Here is a 24,122-nt window from a genome sequence, read left to right on the forward strand (position 1 = left end):
CAAAACCCCTTGCCATGTGGCTCCTATCATGTGAAACAAATGGGTCAGCTTCTAGCAGGAGTCATGAGCCTGACCGTCAGCCATAATGCTGGTGTCAGAATCACGGGGTCAGCCTCCGCTGGTAGAGATCAGGCATCTAGGCATTTCCCTGAGGGGCCTGGGCAGGTCAGTCACGCTGCAGCTCATTTCCACCATCACTAGCCCAGACACTGGTGTTCCTACTCTGCCAGCGTCTGTAGTTCTGCACATGGTGCACCGAGCGTGTAGCTCATGTTGGGGAGCCGAATCATCCTATTTCCTCCAGCAGAGAAGTGACCACAGCCGCTTAGGTTCTGCCAACCTGGCTCTGAGACAGCAGCCCAGTGCACTTCGGTTGTCAGCTGAGCCACACGCCAGGGCACCAGGCCTCCGGGGAGTCCTGGGGAACTGAAGACCCCAGCGAGGCGGAGATTTGCTTTAGGCTGTGAAGTAGAGTACAAAGCCGAGGTGCTTCTGGCAAAGCCCCTGCATTCTTTCCTTTAATTGATTATAGTTGATTTACAGTATTGTGTTAGTTTCAGGTATACAGCAAAGTGATTCAGTTATAAATATATATTTCAGATCATAAGAATCTGAAAGATATATATATATTCTTTTCCATTATAGATGTTGAGTATAGTTCCCTGTGCTATACAGTAAATCCTTCCTGTTTATCTATTTTGTATATACTAGTATCTGTTAATCCCATAAGTAACCATAAGTTTGTTTGTGTCTATGAGTATATTTCTGTTTTATTTGTACCAGTTTTTTTAGATTCCACATATAAGTGATAGCATATGATATTTGTCTTTCTCTGACTTACTACACTTAATATGACCATCTCTAGTCCATCCATGTTGCTGCCAAGTGTCATTATTTCATTCTTTGTTATGGATAAGTAATATTCCATTATATCTATATATATTACTATATATGTATATATATATCACTTCTTAATCCATTCATCTCTCGATGCACACTTATGTCGCTTTCATGTTTTGGCTATTATAAATAGTGCTGCTAAGAACATTGGGGTGCATGTGTCTTTTTGAGTTAGAGTTTTTGTCTTTTCTGGGTATATGCCCAGGAGTGGGGTTGAACTCCAGCATTCCTGAATATACCATTTCCATTTGAAGAGCAAGGCTTTTTGGTCCTTCCTGCCTTGTAAGTCAGGACTGAGCTACTTGCCCAGCACCAATGGTCTCACGTTCACACATTTTCATATCTCTCAGGGGAAAGCAAAACCCAACACAAAACCCAGTGTGGTTCCTTAATTTCCTCTGGGAATTTCAGGGGCTGTATTTTTTTAAGTATTTATTCATTTGGCTGCATTAGGCCTTAGTTGTGGCTCTCGGGATCTTCGATCTTCATTGCGGTGTGCGTGGTCTTTAGTTGTGACATCTAGTTCCCTGACCAAGGGTCAAACCCAGGTCCCCTGCATTGGGAGCATGGAGTCTTAGCCACTGGACCACCAGGCAGATCAGGCCCCTGGGCATTATAGTCGCTCAGGCATTATATTAAATATAAGTGAGAGGGTTTTATTACTACTGCAAGAGTACAGAGATTATTTAATGGCAATTCCACATCAAAGTTGAGAATGCCTCCTGAGTTGGGCACAGTATACTATCCATGTGCGCATTTGAATTTACATGAAAATACTTGAAAAGGGAATGAATTTGTATATAACCACAGCAATAATCATTCAGTCTAAGGCATCAGTGAGAGTTTATTTTCTAATTTTTAAAACAAATTTTCCAAATGAGGGTCACCTTCTAGAGTCTCCCAGAGTAAAACACAGCTCAGAATCAACCTCACACTGGCACACTGGTAGTTAAGAAGTTTGCCCCAGTCTTGTGAACTAATGTCTGAAAAAATACTTGAACATTACTGATATATAAGTTTTTGAAAATTATATTTACAGCTCTAAGGAATTAACTTTATAATTTTTTTAAGGAAAAAAGAAAGGGCATTCCTGGACAAGAGTAAAAGCAAAGAGGAGAAATGTATATCGAAAAGGTAAGCAGTGAAGTGGTCCTACCTGTTTAGTTCGTAAGGCACTGCTTCCTGTATTCTTGAAGCCTTCAGTTTCTTGAGGACACTAATAGTTTTCTAGCTAATGTGTCAGTTAGGATACAGGCCAAGACGCTGTAACAAAGAAACTGCCATATAGGTTGGCTTCAACAAAACAGTTTATATTTCATGTGTGCACTAGTACAGAGCTAAATAGTACAGTCACTGCTCTCCTCAATGTATGGCTTCTTTCCTAGGTCAAGAAAATATTATTAATTTGGAGAGATGCTCCAAAGAAGCCTAAATGGACAAAGCAGACTATATGTGCATGTGTGTGCAAGCGTGTGTGTGTTAAATATGTGTGTGAGCATTATGCGTTTTCATACCTCTCTAGATCCTTATTTATACATATTTATCAATCTATATAGAGAGGGAGATACAGATATAGATACATGGAAAAATTAATGTCAGTACATCCAGAAGAACATATGCAGTAGTCGTTGGAATATAGGTGATGTTTACATTTTTATGTTTTTTAAAGTTATATGTATAAATTCAAAATATTAAACGTGTTCAACTATTGTAATGGAAGTGTTATTTAAACAGCAAAATATGCAAAAAGAAAGGTCTGACAGGATATCTTTGAACAAGGTAACTGTGGCCTTCTCCAGATGGTGATATTTCAAGCAATTTTTATTTTCTGAGTTTTCAGTAATGTATATGTATTACTTCTCATCAGACCCATGATATCTTATTTATTTTAGTAGCAGTTTAAGGGACACTCTTCCTCTAGACAATGAGGACTAGACTTCATTTCCCGCATGATTTCCAGGGCTTTTTTTGGCCACACCCTGTGTCGTATGGGATCTTGCTCCCCTGACCAGGGATCAAACCCACACCCACTGCATTATAAGCCTGAAGTCTTAACTACTGGACTGCCAGGGAAGTCCCTGATTTCCAATATTTGAGTCAATAGATCTATGTAAGATTTTAGAGTCCAGTGAAAATTTATTATTTGTCACCAATCTATATATCTTATGTTCTTGCCAATTTCCATGGCTGCCCTATTAGTGAATGTGTATAATATTGTTCAAAAAGAAAAAAAAAAAGTGGTTGCATCCATTTTAAGAATGATTTATTTTCAAAACACTAAATATTTGTATTTAATCCTTTTAACATTTTCATTTAGGTCTTTGTGTCCACAGATCAATTCTAAACCACATTTCCCCTAAGGGTAGTGAAATCTTGTACACAATTTAAAACTCATCCCTCATAAACAGAAAATGCTCTGACACCTGCTTGAGATCCCATGCCATAACTTTCTTTCTTATCTGAGTGCACAGTTCAGGGGGATTCAGAATTAAAACCAGTACCCATTGCTTTTCTTTTTGGATACTTCTGAATTGAACTTTTTGTTTTCAACACATGGTCAATGGTAGATTGATACGTTTTAATGTATTTTTACAATTAGACAGCCATAAGGTATGGTAGCTTGTAATATACAACTCATAGAACACTCTTGAAAACCTGTAACACTTGACCTTCACATGTGTTATGGAGGAAGAGACAGAGAGAGTTAAACGGAGTTTCATGGGTTTCTGGCTCCTAATTGGCATTTTCCCTACTGTCTTATACTCTCTCTCATATTTCTCACTTGCTTTTCATCTCACATGTCAGCTGTTTTTTGTATAACTCTGTATTTTCCCCTGCCTAGCCCTAGACAACAGCAAACCTGATGGCCAACCGGCCCCAAGTGGAAAGAAGGTGAAACCGAGTCTGCAGGACCCTGCCAAGATCAGGAGTAAGACTGTGACATTTCTATTTTGCCCTGAAGGATCCGTAGAAATTTTGCTATGCTTTTGAGGAACACAGATCCTCCCCCACACATTTTTTTTTCCTAGTCAACCTTACCAGTCAATTTGACTGCCATGAAATCTAGAAAGCAAACCCATTTGAAGCCAACTTTATAAATTGTTTGTATTTATATCATAGCTCTTATCTGCCCAGGATCTAAATTTTTCTCCTCTGAGTTTAATCTGTTTTCACAAAAATTCCTTTGTCTTCGTCTTTGGTTTATTAAAATGGTTAGACTTTATAAATTATAAGTAGAAAGCAAGTTCATTCTTTCATTGCCCTTTCAAATCAATCTTCTATTCGATAAGTTTTTCCTATTTGGGAGCAGGTCATAGAGCTTTTGTGTTCCCTTTTCACAGGAATAAGAGTCTTTTCCAGTTACTGAGGGTCCTTTCTAGCCTGGTATTAAGACTAGCTTTTTCTCCAATTCAAAGCACCTCCACTCTTTCTTCCTGAGTAAGCTTGGTCTGAAGTACCTATGAAGAGGCAGCATAATTGCCGTCTTTTCTCACTCTCGCTCGGCTCTATTCCCACTCAGGAACTGCTAGTCTGAGTCATTCAGGCTTGGGAAAGTGGATGAGAGAGGAGAGATCCGATGTGGTAGCATCTTACCTGGCAGGCACAGCTGTGAGTTGACACTGTGGAGAAAAGCCCATAATCACTAGCCCTTTTCTCCATGAGATGCCCTCATCAACTTGGTAAGGGAAGAGATGAGGTCAGGCCATGAGCTTGAAGTTTTGGGAAAGAAACATAGTCTGTATATGAAGGCAGATTTAGTACCTCCATAACCTGTTCCACCGAAACTTTGGATGTCACCTATCTGGTTCAGTCCATTGCCTTCAGATGTGGGCATCTTCCTGCTTGGAAGTAGGGTGACCAACTCAACCCAGTTTGCTGAGGACCTTCCAAGTTCTGCCACTTTAAGTCCCACATCTTGGGTACCCCTTAGTCCTGAACAGGCTGGGGCACTTGGTCATACTTTTTGGCACTTAGTGATTTGTTCTCAACTTTTGGGACTTAGTACTACTAAGATTTTGAGAAAACAGTATTAAATTTAAAATTGTCACATTTTCTTCTAGAGGTTAATACCAACCACTTGGTTGGTTGCCATTTAGTCTCTAAGTCGTGTCCAGCTCTTTGGCAACCACATGGATGTAGGCTGCCAGGCTCCTCTGTCCATGGGATTTCCAAGGCAGCAATATTGGAGTGGGTTGCCATTTCCTTCTCCAGGGGATCTTCCCAGCCCGGGAATTGAACCCACATCTCGTGCATTGCAAGCAGATTCTTTACCACTGAGCCACCAAGGAAGCCAATACCAACCATAAATAATTAAAAAAAAAAACACCTTAGATTATAATCTCATATCCAAGTACTAACCAGGCCTGACCGTGCTTAGCTTCCAAGATTAGGTAAGATCAGATGTGTTCAGAGTGGTATGGCTATAGACCTAGATTATAACCCGACTGCTATAATATGTATTAGGGTTTGTTATAGAGCTTCAGTGTTATTAAATGGGTACTATACCCTGGGGACATAGAAATAGCTAAATCCTGCCTTGATAAGCCAATCCATTTTGAAAGTAAAATATAATAGTGCTATATTATGAAGCAGTGGGTTTTAAGCTCAAAATTTCCTTTTACTAGAAGCTCCAAAAACTAGACTGGAGTGCAGTATATTTTATTGTTCTCCTTACAGATAGTAGGCTAACGGATTTGATGGCTTCTCTGGTGGTGCGAGTGGTAAAAAATCCGCTTACCAATGCAGGAGACATAAGACGGGTTCGATCCCTGGCTGGGGAAGATCCCGTGGAGGAGAGCATGGCAACCCACTCCAATATTCTTGCCTGGACAATCCCATGGACAGAGGAGCCTGGTGGGCTACAGTACATAGGGTCACAAAGAACAGGACTTGACTGAAGCGACTTACACACACACACACACACACACACACACACACACACACACACACACACGCACACACACACATGCACGCACACACACACACACACACACACATACAACTACAACACACCCATTATCCAGGAAAGGCATAACCAGTGAGCGACAGAGAGAAAGAAAGAGCTCTACAGTTGCTGGACTATCCAAGGTTGCGATTAGAGCTTTAGTGCCAAGCTGAGCCGGAATACAGAAAAGGCAAGGATAAGATACCTGGATCTCTTCTCACTGGGCTGTGAGCATGGACCTTTAGAAGCGGAGGGAGGAATGAGAAAGAGGGCCAGAAATATCCTGGTTTTCTAGAGCATTCTACCACTTTGGCATCTTAAGGGCTTCCCTGGCGGCTCAGACAGTACAGAGTCTGCCTGCAATGAGGGAGACCCAGGGTCGATCCCTAGGTCAGGAAGATGCCCTGGAGGAGGAAATGGCAACCCACTTCAGTATTCTTGCCTGGAAAATCCCATGGATGAAGGAGACTGGCAGGCTACAGACCATGAGGTCACAAAGAGTTGGACACAACTGAGCGGCTTCACTTTCTTTCTTTCTTTCTTTCTTTCTTTCTTTCTTTGGCATCTTGGGTGAGCAAGGAGGTGAGGAGAGCCTTGAGAGCCATACCTGGCTGGATGGCCTTCCGCTGTGTGGTGGACCCACCTTCCAGAGGGAAAAAGTAAGAGGAAGTCAAAAGATTAGTCCACCTCTTTAAGAACCGCATTTCTACCTTTTTAGTGGTTCTCCCTGGCCCACGGCTATTACTTTTCTTCTATTGGATTGGCCAAAAAGCTCATTCAAGTTTTTCTGTACATTTACAACCTGGATGAACTTTTTCGGCCAACCCAATACTTTCTTACATAAGTTTATAAATCTCTGTAGGCCTCTTCCTTGAGCTCATATGACCCTGTTAAATAATAACAGGGTGACCACTTTCAAGGTTGTTGTAAGTTGTAGACCTTCTGATAAAGTCTAATCATCAAGATTTGTCCCATAGGGCCATTTTGATCTTAGGAATTGAAAATCTTCTCAGTAACTGTTTAGTCTTAAGACCAGTAAGTAAGACCAGAAAGTAAGATTATTCTACCAACCATTGGATCCACTTTGGGTCTGATATATGCTCATAATCTACTTAGAGTTTATAGCACTTAGGAAGGAGTAGTCTGGAAAATATTTCTTCTTGGAGTCTGAATTACCCTTCCCACCAGATGGTGGTCGTTGGATGGTGGGCACTGAACTCAGAAAGAAGGAAATGAATTTATCTTCCTACCTTAGAAAATAAAGCACATGTGAATGATAGCAAACTTTTAGATACATATCCACAGCCAATTAACTTGTAAATGGCAGGACATTCTCTGCTGCAATATTTACTGAGTCCATTCTTAGTTACTATGTGAAATCAGGGTTTTGGAGGACTCTTGGTTAGCATTCTTCTTCTTAGTTTCTTAGATTCCAATGTCTTTGTCTAAGCTCAGATGGACAAAACTGTTGGTTACATTACTAACACTTTGAATACAAATGTACAAATAGCTTCATTCCAGGTGATGTGTATGACATATGTCTCACCTGCAAAGCCTGCCATAGGGTTTCCTATAACTCATTTCCCTTAATTGTGCATTAGTAGATGTACAATTGGCATCTATTAAACAGTTAACACATGGCTGCTTGGGATATAAGTAAAATGCTGATATCGATTTCTTTTTTGGTTTACTAATGTGCGACAATGAAAAGTAAAATATAAGTCTAAAATTTGCCATCTAATTCTTGGTAGCTTAAAGACTAGGAATGATATATTTTTCTTTGTGCATTAGATAGGCTTCTGGGAAATTACATTTCAGTGGAAATTCTGAAAAGCACTAATGGATGCAATGCAGCTGCATGTCTGTGACTACGATTCTGTTTTTCTATTTCCTCAGGGAAAAGGAGAAGCAGACCTAGAGTCCGCTCTACTCGTAACGACAGAACCCCACGGAGAAGAGCTAAGTCAAGAGGTAAGGAAGAAAAAGGAAATAGTGTCTCAATAATTAGGCAGCTAATTTCCTGTTTTGCACTCAGTTTTTATTGATAAATCTATCTCCCTAATTGCTTTATGCAGCTTTACTAACAGAAAAAGTTTATGATTTGGTTCAAAATGTGCCTGGATGAAAAAGAAGATAATTTCGCAAACAAGTAACTTGGTGACAGATCTAAACCAGACCCCGTGGGTCCAATAGCTATCACAGTGATGTTCTCCCTGCTGAACTGATCACTTTTAAGACGGAAATAGTCTGTTTGCACATGAAGGGCACATACACAACCCACACATTATTTAACCGGCCCTTCTCTTGCTACACAGAAAGTCAGAGGTTGCACACCATGGGTAGCCTGGAGTGGTGGTCAGAAGTGTATCATCCTCTTCTGATTGTGTGGGCTTGGGCCTGCCACTTGACTGCTTTCCCTTCAGTTTCTTCATCTGTAAAGTAAGAGGGTGAATTAGGCCAGCCATCCTTCACAGCCCATCCCAGTTCTCCTGGTCTGCTATCTCGAAACTGGACCATGGACAGCTCCCCCTCCTCCCATCGTGGCTCTAAAACATTGACTGCAGGGTCAGGATCAGTTACACAGCCTCCTTGAGCTAGTTTATTCAAAGACCTTTCACCCCCACCTCTGTGGACTCAGTCTCCAGCAGCCCTCTCCCCATGTAACTTGCAGATTATTCTAGAGCTTCCTGAACTCCTCTTTTAGCTAAGGAGAGTGCTGATATGAGAAAGAAGCATGAAACAAAGCAGAGAGTACAAAGAGAAGGCAGACGTCACCTCCATTCGGTTCCCCCATCATTGCCCTCTCTGCTCACTCAGCCAGACCTGACATAGAGAGATGCAGGAAGAGTCCCTCATTTTGCTCCAGCTGCTTAACTGTGGTGAAATAGTTGGAGGATTCCCTTCAACGAGGAAAGAAAGAACTTTTCTTTTTTTCCTTTTGGCTTTGAGGCATGCGGGATCTTGGTTCCAGGACTGGCTATTGAACCTGTGCCCCATGCACAGAGTCTTAACCATTAAACTGCCAGGGAAGCCCCATGGCTCCCTGCAGAACACGATGCAGCTATATGCTTCACTGTTGTATGAGAATCAGTGAGGCTGACTGGATTGGGAGCTAAGACAGTTTTACTGAAGCCTGCTTTTTTTACTAACACATTCAGTTTCGTGTGAAACTTGAGGGATGAGTTAGAGGTAGATGTTCTGTAGTTAGGTATTGAAAATGCCACTTGGGAGAAAGGCTTTGACTCCAGTGGTGGTGGTTTAGTCACTAAGTTGTGTCTGACTCTTGAGACCCCATGGACTGTGGCCTGCCAGGCTTCCCCATCCATGGGATTTCCCAGGCAAGAATACTGGAGTCGGTAGCCGTTTTCTTCTCCAGGGGATCTTCCTGACCCAGGGATCAAACCCACGTCTCCTGCATTGGCAGGTTGTCTCCTGCATTGCAGGTGGATTCTTTCCCAACTGAGCTACCAGGGAAGCCATTGACTCTAGAGATTTGTGGTATAAAGCTTTCTATGTCCCTTCATACCTTTATAGGAACAAAGTCATCATGGGAGAAGTGGTACGGGTGCAACTGAAAATGAGACCATGAAGGAATCTTCTCTTTCAGGGAAAAGAAAGTACGCATACGAACATGTGGATTTTCACTCTCAGATAATTCCTGTGACCTGTGGTAAGGAGAAAGGAAAGTTACACAAGAAGAAGTTGAAAGTCGGTGAGTTTTAAGGTCTACTATGCAGCGCCTATCTGAGGGAATCTTGAGAAGTCATGGGATTACCTATGTGAATTACACATAGTTGAAGGAATGGGGGCCACCATTTTGCTTGAGAGAAGGAGGAAGGGATACCTAGGTTAATATTTTCATACTTTAAGAAATCATACACATTAGGTGCTCACTCCCAAGTGGACGTGTCCACAAGGAAGCCAGCGAACCAAAGAGAAGTGAATCAGAAATAAAAGGGTCGAGGCTCTCAGTTCCCACCTTCATGTCCTTTCTCCCTCGGGATGACTGATGCAATGAGGACCAGCAAAGAATTCAGAATCAGATAACCTGAGTCCCAGCCTCTCCTGTGCCATGAGGAACTGATTCGTCTGAGTAGAGAATGGGACCTTTCTGAGCCTGAAATTCTTCATCTAAAAAAGAAATCATTAAAACCTGCTTCATGGTATAGCTGTCAGGAATTAATTTACATACTTGATATAAAGTATTAGTAAACAACTTAACCGAGATACAATTCACCACTCAGCGTGTGCAATTCAATGTGGAATTTTGTTTGTATATTCATAAGATGGTTTAACTATCACCACAATCGCATTATAGAATATTTTTGTCAGAATACTTTCCCACTAAAGGAAACTCCATGTCTCTTAGTAATCAATGCCCAGTCTCACACTCACCCCACCACCCACCCCTCAACTGGCTAATCTATTTTCTGCTCCATCAATTGGCCTATTCTCAGTATTTCATGGAAAATGCAATCAGGTAATGATGTGCCGTTTTGTGACTGGCTCTCTCTCTTATGATGATAATTTCAAGGTTCATCCATGTAATGGCATGTGTTAGAACTTCATTCTTTCTTACTGCCACATAATATAATATTCCATGGTATGGATATACCGTATTTTGTTTAGCTATCCATCAGTCTGGATTGTTTCCACTCTTTTACAAATAATGCTATTTTGAACATTGATGTTCTAGTTTTTGTGTGAACAGTCTTTAATTCTTTCCAGTATATACCTAGGAGTGACATTGCTGGTTCCTGTGATAATTCCATGTTTAACCCTACTGAGGAAATATCAACATGTTTTCTACAGTGGCTGTAGTATTTTATCTTCCCACCAGCAATATATGAGAGTTCCGATTTCTCTGTTTCCATGCCAACACGTGTTACTGTCTAATTTTTCTAAGCCAGCCGTCTTAGTGGGTGTGAGATGGTATCTCATGGTTTGGCTGTGCTTTTCGCTAATGACTAATGATGCTAACATATGATTATCTTTTATACAGAACTTAAATTTTCCATCGGATAGCATTTCACAGTTACTTTTAACACCAGCTATCCATGATTTTGGGGATGGGAAATCTCTGCTCAATAATGCCATTGAACTGGGTACAAAGTGTGATAAAGGGCACAGATGCTGCTATGGTGCCATTCTGAGCCATAAGGTACCCATCGGAGAACTCAGTCCCAACCTGAGTTTCTGCTCCCATGGGCCCAAGGTCCTCTCCCTGGCAAACTGAAATGCTCTCACACTTCAAAGTCACTTGCTTTTCCTTTTCAGGTGATTTTGAAATACTTTTAAAAGGTTGATTTTGATGGTAATTATCATTTTTGTTGTTGTTGTTGCACATCCGTTAAAGAAATGTTGCCACAAGGCAGTGAATCTCCTGTGAGGGGACTTGGAGGCTAGATGTGGGGATTCTGAAGCCTGAAAGGGGAGGCCAGACTCTCCTGTTTTAGATCTTGAGCCTAAACTGAGTGTGTCCAGATCCAGTGTGGTGGGCGCCCACCTTCTGAAAACAAGGAAGGCTGAAGATGAATTTTACCCTGGTCTTACAGGAGCCTGGGTGAAGTGTATACAGAGTGAAAATGGAGACTGGTTCACCCCCAGGGAATTTGAAATCCGAGGCGGCCACGGAAGATCAAAGAATTGGAAGCTCAGTATTCGCTGTGGAGGGAGGCCCCTGCGATGGCTGATGGAGGTATTCTGGGGGCCAAGACAGGTGTGACTTTCCTTGTTGTGCCCCAAGAATAAGGCCACTATTTGCTCACCAAATATTTGTCGAGTTATCACGAAAGCTCAGATGCCTCTGAGGTTATCCTCTCACCTGGGGAGAGTGTTCCACATTCCTGACCTCAGTACAACATAGCACATCATTGCCGTGAAAGAGGCAGGAAATTCCACTGCCTTTGTCAGGATGGAATAGTAGTTCGGAGGAGGGAAGGATCATTCTGACTCAGGTGAATGTAGTCAACTTTATGCACTGGAAGAAGACAGTTTACAATCAAACAGGTAGGAAAAAGGTATTCCAGAGAAGGAATGATGTGAAAACCAGAATCATGCCTAGTGGGCTGAGACGACATACTGTATATAATGAGGCATAATCCATCAATTCAATTGCAGTTGTTTGTAGAGGAATTTAATGCCAGGCTAAAGTGTTTAAACTCATAGACAATGCAGAATCAATGAAGTCTTCTGAGATATGAAATGACATTTTTAGAATAGAGTTTTAGATGGCCAAGGGACACTGAAATGACTCCAGGGTCTTTTCAGCTCAAGAAACCTACACTCAACATGCAGTGCTCAACTCAAATGCTCTTCTTCCCTGAATATCCCCTGACCAACTTGGCCCTGACCATTTCTTCCCTGAGCTTCCTCAGCCTATTACTAGGATCTTCTTATAGTTTTACTCTTATCCTTTCACGCATTGTTTTTTCTGTGTCCATCTTTGTGTGTCCAAGATTGTTGAGAATGTCTGACACCCAGTAGGCATGGGATAAGTGTATATAGATTGACAAGCCTTGGTATACGGACTCAAGCTTGAGTGACTGGTAGGAATGGAGAGCGGGTGAGAGGTGTCAAAGAGATTATAAAGGAAAACCTCTTAAAACTTAAGGGGAAAAGCACAAGAAGGCAAAAAAGTTCTAAAGATGATTTTTAAAGTGCCACTGATTGAATTTAGAAGAAATACAAGTGAAGAGAGGGAGATGGTTTCTCATTTAGATACCGTGGCTTTGGGCTGACAGTGGGACATCCAGGTAGAAATATTTGGAAAGAGGTTGAAAGTGCCAGATTCATAGGCCAACCATATACTTGAATCTTTTTATCTTTCAGAAAGCGTTTCTCCATAATCCTCCAAGGAAATATGACAGGAGAAGAAAGGTGATTATTACCTAATTTTCTAGAAATTCTCATCATATAATTGATTTTGCATGCACAGTGTATTATTTTGTGGTTTCTAAACTGTGTAACACCCTGCTCCCACCTTTAAAAAACTTTTGGCATATGCCTTCAGTGTTGCTTCTTTGAACACTGTGTTGTTCTGAATGGCAAGGTCTTCTTGAATGGCAGACCATTTGAAATAGAAGTGATAAGGAGCCATCAAAATAGACCTCATGGATGTGCTTTAGCTACAGATGCAGATGTTGTCAAAACTGAAAAGGCAAGCATGATTCTGGAACATGCAGGAGTATATTGTAATAGGGTGATAAGGTCATCTTCAAATCAAACCCAGATTTTTAAAATCAGTATTGCTATTTCCTAACTTTAATGAAATCTGATGGAGTGAAAGTATGTTCACAGTCATTCAGAGAATCCCAGTCTAGGATTGTCTGTCTTGGTCCATATACCATTTTGTAAGATAGGCAACAAGAAACATATTTCTTTTCTGATCGTTTGTATCCCCTTCCACCCCTTAATAGTCTACACACAGACATACCCTTTTTCAGGGGGCCATTATTTGCCCCTGATGAAGATGGTACTGTAGGGTGGGAAGCTCTTGGGAGATCAGTGGATTGTATAGGAGGGGCTGGCCAAGAAAACTGGTTACTTTGATGCCACTCTTTTGCTGTGCAGACCTCCCTTCTGTCTATGAAAGTGATTCCTTCCTCTGTGGAGAAAACAAATATGTAAGGTGCAGTGTAGATTCAGGACACGGAGATGGGTTTTCCAAGTTTGGGTATGAATGAGAACTTGAAAGCAAGATGGAGGTGAGAGGTGCCATTTTTATGTACACATAGACATGGCCATTCAAGGGACTTCCCTGGCAGTGCAGTGATTAAGTGCACCCTTCCAGTGCAGGGCACATGGGTTCAGTTCCTGATTGGGAAGCTAAGATCCCACATGCTGCATGGTGCAGACAAAATAATTAAAAAAAAGAAATGGCCAATCAAGACATTCACAGAACCTCTAAGACAGGTCACAGATAGCTGGCCCTTGGAAATTCATCTTCCACTGGGAATGTGAGATCCAGGACTTGACGTTATCTGAGGTTCTGGACAGTTGAAACTCTAAGTCCTTAGGACATTTCACCTGCTGGATTTCCTACAGGGAACTATTATTTGCCCTGCTTAGTGAGATCTTGAAGATCAGCGTCTGTATCATTCCCCAAGTGCCAAGAGTGACTCAGTTAGTTTACCCGAGTAAGCTGGCATCTTCTTAACAATAGATGCTACCCTTAGTCATGGGTACAGCACTTTTTAGCAGCAACCTGCAGTTGCCTCTTCATTTTTCATCTCCCTCTGTGCAAGAGCAGATGTTCCCCGAGTGGCAAACCTCAGGACCCATTACTGCTCCCGTGGGTCTTCTGTGTTTCTCAGAACCTCTTTTCCCCTTGGCTTTGGGAACCTTCAGTGTCACTCTCAGCACCACATGATGGCTTCCTGGCTCCTGACAAAGGTCACTAACACCTTTTGATGACAATTGCAGTGTTGTAAACTAATTGCTGGAGATAGCGGAGGACAGAGGTCCCTGGCATGCCATAGCCCATGGGATCGTGAAGAGTTGGACATGATTTAGCAACTGTACAACAACATTCCTCTAGAACAATCTTTTTAATGTTGGGTAATATTTGCTTAAGAGATAGCAAGTAATCTCTTTTCCTAAGTGGAAAAAAAATGTATTAATTGCTCAGTCATATCTGACTTTTTGCAACCCCATGGACTGTAGCTCACCAGGCTCCTCTGTCCATGGGATTCTCTAGGTACAAATACTGGAGTGGGTTGCCATTTCCTCCTCTGAGGGATTTCCTAAGTGAAATGATACTCATTTATTCACTTATCCAACATGCAATTATTGAATGCTTACTAAATGCCCAATGGTCTTTATTTTTTATTTTTTTAATTTTTACTTTATTTTACTTTATTATACTGTATTGGTTTTGCCATACATTGACATGAATCCACCACGGGTGTACATGCATTCCCAAACATGAACCCCCCTCCCACCTCCCTCCCCATAACATCTCTCTGGGTCATCCCCATGCACCAGCCCCAAGCATGCTGTATCCTGCGGGTCTTTAGAGGATTAAAACAATATCCTTGACCTCAGGGATTGTTTCAACTTCATTGCCTAACATGGAAGAATAACTAATGGGGTTATTGTTGTTTAGTCGCTAAGTTGTGTCCCACCCTTGTGACCCCATGCACTGTGGCCCACCAGGCTCTTCTGTCCATGAGATTTCCTAGGCAAGAATACTGAAATGGGTTGCCATTTCCTCCTCCAGTGGATCTTCTTGACCCAGGCATTGAACCCACGTCTCCTGCTTGGCAGGGATATTCTTTACCACTGAGCCACTTGGGAAGCAGTGAGTTTAGAATGGGCAAGAGAAAGATGGGCAGTGACATAGCCACTTCTCAGGTCATTGACCACTGGATTACACTTGTCCATGACCACTCTGTCCTGGGCTGGAGATCAAAGCTGAGGCTGCCTGTGTCCTAGAGCAGTGGTCCCCAACCTTTTTGGTACCAGGCACTGGTTTCATGGAAGACAATTTTTCCATGAACTGGGGAGGAGGGATGGTTTCCAGAGGATTCAAGTGCATTACGTTTATTGCGGACTTTATTTCTATTATTATTGCCTCAGCTCTATCTCAGAGCATCAGGCATTAGATCCCAGAGGCTGGGAACCCCTGCCCAAGAGGGACGGAGGCCAGGGCATTCTACTGAATATTGGAAAGCAATAAAAAGCTAGTGGGTGCTAGTCAGTTACCTTTGAAGAGTCAGCTAGCCGACTTCTGGGGATTCACAGGGAGGGGAGAGAAAGGTGACCTTCTGGAAGAAGAGCTATAGCCCTGGGAAGTTTGGGTACATTTTATCATTGAGGCTGTGCCCCAGGAGACCTGTGACAGGCAGTGGCATTCTCTTCTGAGACCGTTTCATGAACTCCAGGACTCTGGGCCCCGTGGTTACCTGGGTTGTTGATGATGAATCTTCAGCCTGATACTCTCACAGCAGCTCCTTCTGGTGGGATGGCATTTTATAATGCAGAGAAGAATGCCCAAGGGCCTCTTGAAGTAAGAAAACCAACAGAGCTCCACCAACTCCATCTGTGGGAAAGTGAAAGTGAAGTCGCTCAGTCGTGTCCAACTCTTTGCGACCCCATGAAGTGTAGCAGGATCCTCCCTCCATGGGATTTTCCAGGCAAGAGTATTGGAGTGGGTTGCCGTTTCCATCTCCAGGCGATCTTCCCGACCCAGGGATCGAACCCGGGTCTCCCGCATTGTAGGCAGATACTTTACCATCTGAGCCACCAGGGAAGTCCCATCTGTGGGAACCAGGGCTAAAGTCCCCAGACAGCTTCCCCTTGTGTCTAAGAGCCAGGGAATAGACCTCGCATTGGGCTGAACGGTGGTGCTTTGGTTCTTTTTTATTTTCCAAGTAGATACAGTTCAGTTCAGTTCAGTTCAGTCACTCAGTCGTGTTTGACTCTTTGCAACCCCATGAATTGCAGCACGCCAGGCCTCCCTGTCCATCACCACCTCCTGGAGTTTACCCAAACTCATGCCCATCGAGTCAATGATACCATCCAGCCATCTCATCCTCTGTCATCCCCTTCTCCTCCTGCCCTCAATTCCTCGGCATCAGGGTCTTTTCCAATGAGTCACCTCTTTGCATGAGGTGGCCAAAGTATTAGAGTTTCAGCTTCAGCATCAGTCCTTCCAATGAACACCCAGGACGGATCTCCCTTAGATACATGTATCCATAAAAACAGGTGTGAAGTAATGGGTGAACCATGGCTTGAATCCCTCCAGTGATTGGTGTTTAAATAAGTGACGGATGCATACATCACATTCAATATTGTCATTTAATCTTTCTTTTCTGCAGAAAAGAGGACTGAAGTCTCCTGACAACACCTTAGATAGCCTTTGTGTAAGTACTAACTCCCACCTGTGACCCAGACTAACGCAGGCCTTTCCCTCAGCATGTTCTCTGAGTCATCACCACATTTTCCTGAAGCACGCTCACAGTCAGGTGAAGTGTGTCGCTGTGTGTGATAAGCAGGGCACAGCAGATACCTTGCCTACCTCAGGTGCTTGGTTCTGGCATTGGGGGTCTTGACCTGAAAGCATCCTTTCCATTTGTGCAGTAGAAACCTTCTCCTTTCCTCTTTTCCCCTTGAAAGTACAAATAGGAGACAGAGCTTGAGACCACTGGGTTCTCTAGAGCCTGGGCTTGAAGTAGTAATGGGCACAGCTGGCCTGTAGATGGGGGATAAGGAGGGCATTAGAGGGAGAGCAGCATTTTAAAGAAGCCAATAGAGAAGGAAAGAAAAATCCCAAACTTCCATTCCAAGGTACGGGGAGAGCTCGATAGTTTTAAGCATCAACCAGAAGGAACAGGCCAGGTGAAGCTGGTAGGTTAAGGTTTAAACACTGTCATGGATCCTCCAGAGAAATGTGCTTGGGGCTAGGGGGTTCTTTATGGAAGCCCTGCATCCAGTCTTGAGGGAACCATCATGGTGCTGAGCTGGTTGCCATCTAGCAAGTCACAGGGTATTTTAACTCAAACTGGCACCATGTGATTGGCTGCTTTGTGTGTGTGTGTGTGCTCAGTACTCAGTCCTGTCCAACTCTGTGTGACCCTATAGACTGTAGACTGCCAGGTTCCTCTGTCCATGGAATTCTCCAGGTAAGAATACTGGAGTGGGTTGACATGCTCTCCTCCAGGGGATCTTCCCAACCCAGGGATGGAACCTGCATCTCTTGCACTGGCAGGCGGATTCTTTACCACTGAACCACATGGAAAGCCCTTTTGATTCCTTTCACTGCAACAGGATGGACATTTGCAGCAGAGTCACCTTTGCACAACTCCAGGGGGCAGCACTCAGGTGGGATAGTGTGCAGTAATGCTGATGCATGGCCTCCAATGGAGGAGGGATAGTCAAATAGTTTTACATATAGTTTACCTCCAAAGTAATGCCCCCAACAAGATTTAAATCTTATTCACACTCTTTCTGACCCTTGGCCAACTGAAGGATTCTTCAGTCATCTAAACAGTGCTGGAGTCCAGTGTTTTTGTGGCTTGTTTGGGATGGACATTGGTACAGAGGGTCAGGTCTCACAGCCCACGGCCAAGAGTCCACAGGGAAGAGGAAGCAACTGTTCCAGCAAGAGTACCCTCACGGCTGCTGCTCAGTTTTCCTGGGACTGATTGTTGCTATTCAGTCACTCCATTGTGTCCAACTGTTTGTGACACCATGGACTGCAGCATGCCAGGCTTTTCTGTCCATCACCAACTTCCAGAGCCTACTTAAACTCATGTTCATTGAGTCTGTGGTGCCATCCAACCATCTCATCCTCTGTTGTCCCCTTCTTCTCCTGCCCTCAATCTTTCCCAGCATCAGGGTCTTTTCCAGTGCATCACTTCTTCACATCAGGTGGTCAAAATATTGGAGCTTCAGCTTCAGCATCAGTCCTTCTAATGAATATTCAGGGTTGATCTCCTTGCAGTCCAAGGGACTCTCAAGAGTCTTCTCCAACACCACAGTTCAAAAGCATCAGTTCTCTGCCACTCAGCCTTCTTTACGGTCCAACTCTCACATCCATACATGACTACTGGAAAAACCATAGTTTTTACAAGACAGACCTTTGTCAGCAAAGTGATGTCTCTGGGACTGATGTTACAGGACAGTTCAGCACTGACGTAAACCCTATGCCTTAATAACAGACTTTGCTCCAACTAATACTCAACTTAGGCTGTAACTAAGACCTTTGGAAAATAGCATTGCTGGTATTCCAACTTAGAGGAAATTCTGTTTATCAGTCTAGGCTAAAGACTTGGACATCAGGATTGTTTAAAAGTCCCCAGATGATTCTGAAACACAAAATCACCCATTCTATGAATTAAAGAAGAATACCAATAGCTCTCCCCAACCTGGACAAACTGATTCAGACTTCTGGCATTGGGACCAGGACATTAATATTTTATATACACTGCCCTGAAGGTTCTAATGTGCAGCTGGACTAGAAACAAAGAGGTAGATAAATCTACTTAAAAATACACAAGTGTGAGGTTCTTACGGACTTCTCTGGTGATTCAGTAGTAAAGAATCCATCTGCCAGCGTAGGAAATGCAGTAGATGGGGGTTCGATTCCTGGGTCGGGAAGATCCCCTGGAAAAGAAAATGGCAATCTAGTCCAGTCTTCTTGCCTGGCAAACTCTGTGGACAGAGGAGCCTGGTGGGCTATAGTCCATGGGGTCACAAAGAGTTGGATATGACGGAGCAACTGAGCACGCACGAGGTTCCTAGGCATTGGTTGTATCTATTATTCCTTGTTCCCCTGGGGAGAGGGGTCATTACTTTCTGGGGAACGATGATGGCAATCTGTGAGTGTTTACACTGAAGGGAAGAAACACGGTCCCATGGTTCCATGCCAGAGCAGTTTCAGTCCCCAACTGGGGATGTCTTTGAGGATTCCCCAGAACACTGAATGGGAGCTTTAGGCAAGATGGTCCTTGGGGCTAGCACTTCCTCATGTATGGCCATTTCAAAAACAAAAGAAATGGCCAGAATCCCAGTTCACCCAACACAAGTAGCTTCATGCAAAAGCCCAGAACAAGACTCAAAATAATTGTTAAAATAATCTTGTACTACTTTCCACACTAAGAAATTTAATCCACCGTATTAAGTTCTCAATACATCACCCTCCCGGCAGTCAATTTAATTATTGTGGTATAGGCAAACACGTGTAACACTTTATTTCAGGACTTTATTTTATCTCTCATCTGCAAGGTAATAAATTCCCATAAAATTACCTTGTTTTGCTGCTAGTCTTTCAGTGTTAGACACTCTGGTTTTACAGGGAAGACTTTTTTTGGTCTGACATACAGGCTCTTCCTCATCAATTTCATTGCAGAGCACAATTTCTTCTGAAATGCCCACACCATGCTGTCCTTTAATGTCTCAGGGAGAAGCATATGCGTCCATTCAGGTGCATACAAAGGCAGTGGGTTCTTGATTCTCAGAGTGCTGGCCTTCTGGGCTCTCACTGGGGATATAGGTGTTGTTTTACCTTCTAGCTGGGAAACTCAGATGTGTGTGAGACCTGCCAGGATGGAGGAAAGCTGTTCTGCTGCGACACTTGTTCGAGGTCTTTTCACGAGGACTGTCACATCCCGCCCGTGGAAACTGAGAAGTGTGTGAGATGCTGCCCCTCCCTTCTGACTGGGGACCTTCCCTCTGGCCACGCCCACTCTCCCCACCTAGTTCTTACTATGCCTGGATGGGGAAAGAGCAGGCCCATGGGTACAGGGTCCAGCGGTATGATGCAGAGAACCGCTTCCAGATGCGGGCAGTGGCAGGTGGGTGCTTTTTGCCACTCAGTCTCCTCTAGGACACTGAGACTGGTAGCCAGGTCCTTTGTCCACATAGCTCCTGTCCTTTGCTAGAAGTTTTCCAACCTGGACTCCTGTTCATGGGGGTGGAAATGCACTTGTTTATTGTTGCTGTTGCTGTTGTTCAGCCACTCAGTCGTATCCTACTCTTTGCGAGCCAGGCTTCCCTGTCCTTCACCATCTCCCAGAGTTTATTCAAACTCATGTCCCTTGAGTTGGTGATGCCATCCAACCATCTCATCATCTGTCACCCCCTTCTCCTCCTGCCTTCAGTCTTTCCCAGCATCAGGATCTTTTCCAATGAGTTGGCTGTTCTGTGCTTATTTACAAAACACAGGAAGCATGGGCCAGTTCCCTCATTTTGTCACGTTATTAATGGGCTGAGGGAAGCCGGAGGACCCCAGGGGTTAAGGCCCAATTTTGACACTCAGGCCGGGCAGACAGGATTCCTTGTGCTCCCAGAAGTGGGCAAAGAAAGGAGAGCCCCCCACTGACTCTGACACCAGCTCCACACACTGTAGTGGGGGTCCTTGACTCAGACCCCATGTGGTAGTCTTGGAGACTCTGGAGATACCCCTTTCCTCCCAGAGCTGTGTCCACCAGTGTTCCTGAAAGGAGGACGGTGGCAGACATGGGAGTGGCAGGTGTTTCTGGGGACCTTGTCCTCGCTCACTTATTCCCGGCCCCGCAGGAGCCCGTGGAGTTGCACCTTCTGCAGGATGAAGGAGTCTTCAGGAAACCAGCAGGGTCTCAGGGAATCTGAGGTCCTGGCGAGGCTGATGCAGCCGGAGGAGCAGCTGGTGAGTCAGATGGGAACCCAAGCCTTCCCAGGTGTGAAAAGTCAAGCGCAGGGTAGGGGGAAGGCAACCACAGGGTGAGCCATGACTCATCACACTCAAGTCACACCAGAACTTGTTCGCAGCTATTGCACATCTGTGTCCAAGAGCCATCCCCATCTGGGGAAACTTCCAGAGACTGGTGTGAGTCATGCTTGGCCTGGGTATGTGTATGGGGCTCAGTGTCTCCAAGCTGCTTTTTGTTCACAGCTTCCTTCTTTTGCAGAAATGTGAGTTCCTCCTCTTGAAGGTCTATTGCCATTCAGAAAGCACCTTTTTTGCAAGGATTAAAAAAAGGATTCCACATTATTATTATGTGAGTAACCACAACAGGGGCTTCCCAGGTGGTGCTGGTGGTAAAGAATCCACCTGCCAATGCAGGACACAGAGAAGATGTAGGTTCAAGGAGATCCCCTGGAGTAGGAAAGGGCAACCCACTCCAGTATTCTTGCCTGGAAAGTCCCAAGAACAGAGGAGCCTAGTGGACTACAGTCCATGGGACCACAAAGAATTGGACACAACTGACCACACATAGACACAGACTGATCATAAGTAATCACGACCAACAGTAATTGCAGGCTGCCATGATGTTACCCCATCTGGAAACTGGCACCTGTGACATTCGAGGGTGGAATCCCATGGGAGCAAGAGAATGAGCTACTGTTATCGTTACCTTGTTGTGTTTCTACCAGATTTGATGGGAATCCACAGGAGGCACACGTTGAACTCTGCCAGTAATGCTCCCAGTGACTCTTGTTTTTCCCTAGATTAAAAAGGCTTCTAAAAACCTCAAGGAACCCATGTGTTTGGACAAGATCAAGAAGAGGCTGAATGAGCAGGGCTACTCCCACGTGGAAGGGTTTATGCGGGACATGCGTCTCATCTTTCAGAACCACAGGGCATCTGACAAGGCAAGTGGCTCGCTCTGCTTCCATTTCATTTTCTCTTCCTTTCTTAAAATTTTATTTTATTTTATTTGTTTTCGGCTGCACTGGGTCTTCGTTGCTATGTAAGCGCTTTCTCTAGTTGAGGCGAGGGAGGGGCTGCTCTCTAGTTGCAGCACGCGGGCGCCTCATCGTGGTAGCTTCTGTTGTTGTGGAGCACAGGCTCTGGGCACATGGGTTTCAGTACTCGGCACACAGGGTTAGTCTCTCCATGGCAAGAGGAAAGGAAAGTCACTGAGCTAACACAGCCACCCTGTACTGTTCGCACTGTTACCAAGAACACAGATTACTTTTCTGATTCTCACTGAAATCCATAACCCAGCCAAATAAATAAGAGCTCCCAAGTGTGGTCATGATTTTCCATTCCCGTCCTGTTAATATGAAATAATCATGCTCTTAAGAAGCATGTTACTCTTCGCTGCATGAGTTTTTTTTTTTAGCATAACCTGGTTCACATAACTCAGGATGTCAAAGATAAAAGAGTCTTATGATCGTCCTCAATTGCAGGGTATCCAGTGATACTGATAATAAAGATCATTATTTTGTGATCATTTTATTATTTTTTTCCAGTTCAATGACTTTGGCCTAATGGGATTTAGACTGGAGGCAGAATTTGAGAAGAATTTCAAGGAAGTGTTTGCTCTTCAGGAAACAAATGAGGACAGTTCTCTGGAATAATGGATGTTGCTGGTGTCCTGGAAATTCCCCTTTTGGTCAAATGTCTCATTCCCTAGCTGCATGAAGAGTTGGCTGCTGATGCCACCCCTCCCCAGAGCACTGCCTTCAGCCAAATGGAGCCAACTTCACCTGGAGGTTACACGTCCTTGGCCTGCGGGCTGGCTTCCAGTCGACCCAACCTTCATGCTCTGTGGATCCATGGGATCAGGCTGGAGCCTGTCTGAATACATCCATCCTTAGCTTTTTGCCCAATACTTTCCTGCTTCCTTCGTCCCATTCTAGCAAAGAAACACAAAATAAATTACTTAAGTAAGAGACTTTATTGCAGTGTCTGTTTCTAGGGAACTCAACTTAAGATCATGGTCCTAGAAAGCAGGCTAAGAATGGGCTCCGGAGTTGGATCACAGCCTGTCAAGTAGTGTATTGATGGTCTATGGTGTGCTCTAATAGTGCAGTTGCTAAACATTGACTTGTAGGAAACTGGATGAGATAAAGGCAAGAAGGTATACAGTGGGTGAAATTCTTTGGCATTTACAAAAGAATAAATGGTGACTAAAAACTGGATTTTGGTGGCTATCATTAAGTGCCCCTAATATATTGAAAAGAGTAAATGGCAGGCTTAACTCTCTTCAGTTCAGTTCAGTTGCTCAGTTGTGTCTGACTCTTTGCCACCCCATGGACTGCAGCATACTAGGCTTCCGTGTCCATCACCAGCTCCCAGAGTTTACTCAAACTCATGTCCATTGAGTCAGTGATGCCATCCACCCATCTCATCCTCTGTCGTCCCCCACCTTCAATTTTTCCCAGCATCTCAGTCTTCTCAAATGAGTCAGTTATTCACATCAGGTGGCTAAAGTATTGGAGTTTCAGCTTCAGTATCAGTCCTTCCAATGAATATTCAGGACTGATTTCCTTTAGGATGGACTGGTTGGATCTCCTTGTAGTCCAAGGGACTCTCAAGAGTCTTCTCCAACACCACAGTTCAAAAGCATCAATTCTTCTGCACTCAGCGTTCTTTATAGTCCAATTATCACATCCATACATGGCTACTGGAAAAAACCATAGCTTTGACTAGATGGATCTTTGTTGGCAAAGTAATGTCTCTGCTTTTTAATATGCTAAGTTGGTCATAACTTTCCTTCCAAGGAGTAAGCGTCTTTTAATTTCATGGCTGCAGTCACCATCTGCCGTGATTTTGGAGCCCAAGAAATAGAGTCTCTCACTGTTTCCACTGTTTCTCTTTCTATTTCCCATGAAGTGATGGGACCAGATGCCATGAGCTTAGTTTTCTGAATGTTGAGTTTTAAGCCAGGCTTTTCACTTTCCTCTTTCACTTTCATCAAGAAACTCTTTAGTTCTTCTTTGCTTTCTGCCATAAGGGTGGTATCATCTGCATATCTGAGGTTATTGATATTTCTCCCACAATCTTGATTCCAGCTTGTGCTTCATCCAGCCTGGCATTCTGCATGATTTACTTTGCATATAATTT

General features: G+C 43.7%; 1 protein-coding gene across 5 annotated transcripts in view; it reads left to right on the top strand.

The window, feature by feature from the left end:
• Nucleotides 1-22,892, top strand: part of SP140 (SP140 nuclear body protein) — a 79,213-nt gene extending 56,321 nt beyond the window's left edge. For 3 of the 5 annotated variants that reach the window (XM_068967237.1, XM_068967240.1, XM_068967239.1), the window contains 12 exons: nt 1,972-2,034; nt 3,743-3,829; nt 7,742-7,816; nt 9,453-9,557; nt 11,401-11,543; nt 12,677-12,724; nt 16,666-16,710; nt 19,861-19,976; nt 20,867-20,975; nt 21,238-21,327; nt 21,779-21,922; nt 22,526-22,892. In XM_068967237.1, the coding sequence (XP_068823338.1) occupies nt 1,972-2,034; nt 3,743-3,829; nt 7,742-7,816; nt 9,453-9,557; nt 11,401-11,543; nt 12,677-12,724; nt 16,666-16,710; nt 19,861-19,976; nt 20,867-20,975; nt 21,238-21,327; nt 21,779-21,922; nt 22,526-22,633 (1,133 nt within the window). In that variant the 3' untranslated portion in view covers nt 22,634-22,892. The remainder of the gene's footprint in view (nt 1-1,971; nt 2,035-3,742; nt 3,830-7,741; nt 7,817-9,452; nt 9,558-11,400; nt 11,544-12,676; nt 12,725-16,665; nt 16,711-19,860; nt 19,977-20,866; nt 20,976-21,237; nt 21,328-21,778; nt 21,923-22,525) is intronic. The other 2 variants (XM_068967238.1, XM_068967241.1) reach the window with 2 other exon arrangements.
• Nucleotides 22,893-24,122: the final 1,230 nt, after the last annotated feature.

The sequence above is a fragment of the Capricornis sumatraensis genome, chromosome 3, assembly GCF_032405125.1.
Source record: "Capricornis sumatraensis isolate serow.1 chromosome 3, serow.2, whole genome shotgun sequence".
NCBI classification, from domain to species: Eukaryota; Metazoa; Chordata; class Mammalia; order Artiodactyla; family Bovidae; genus Capricornis; species Capricornis sumatraensis.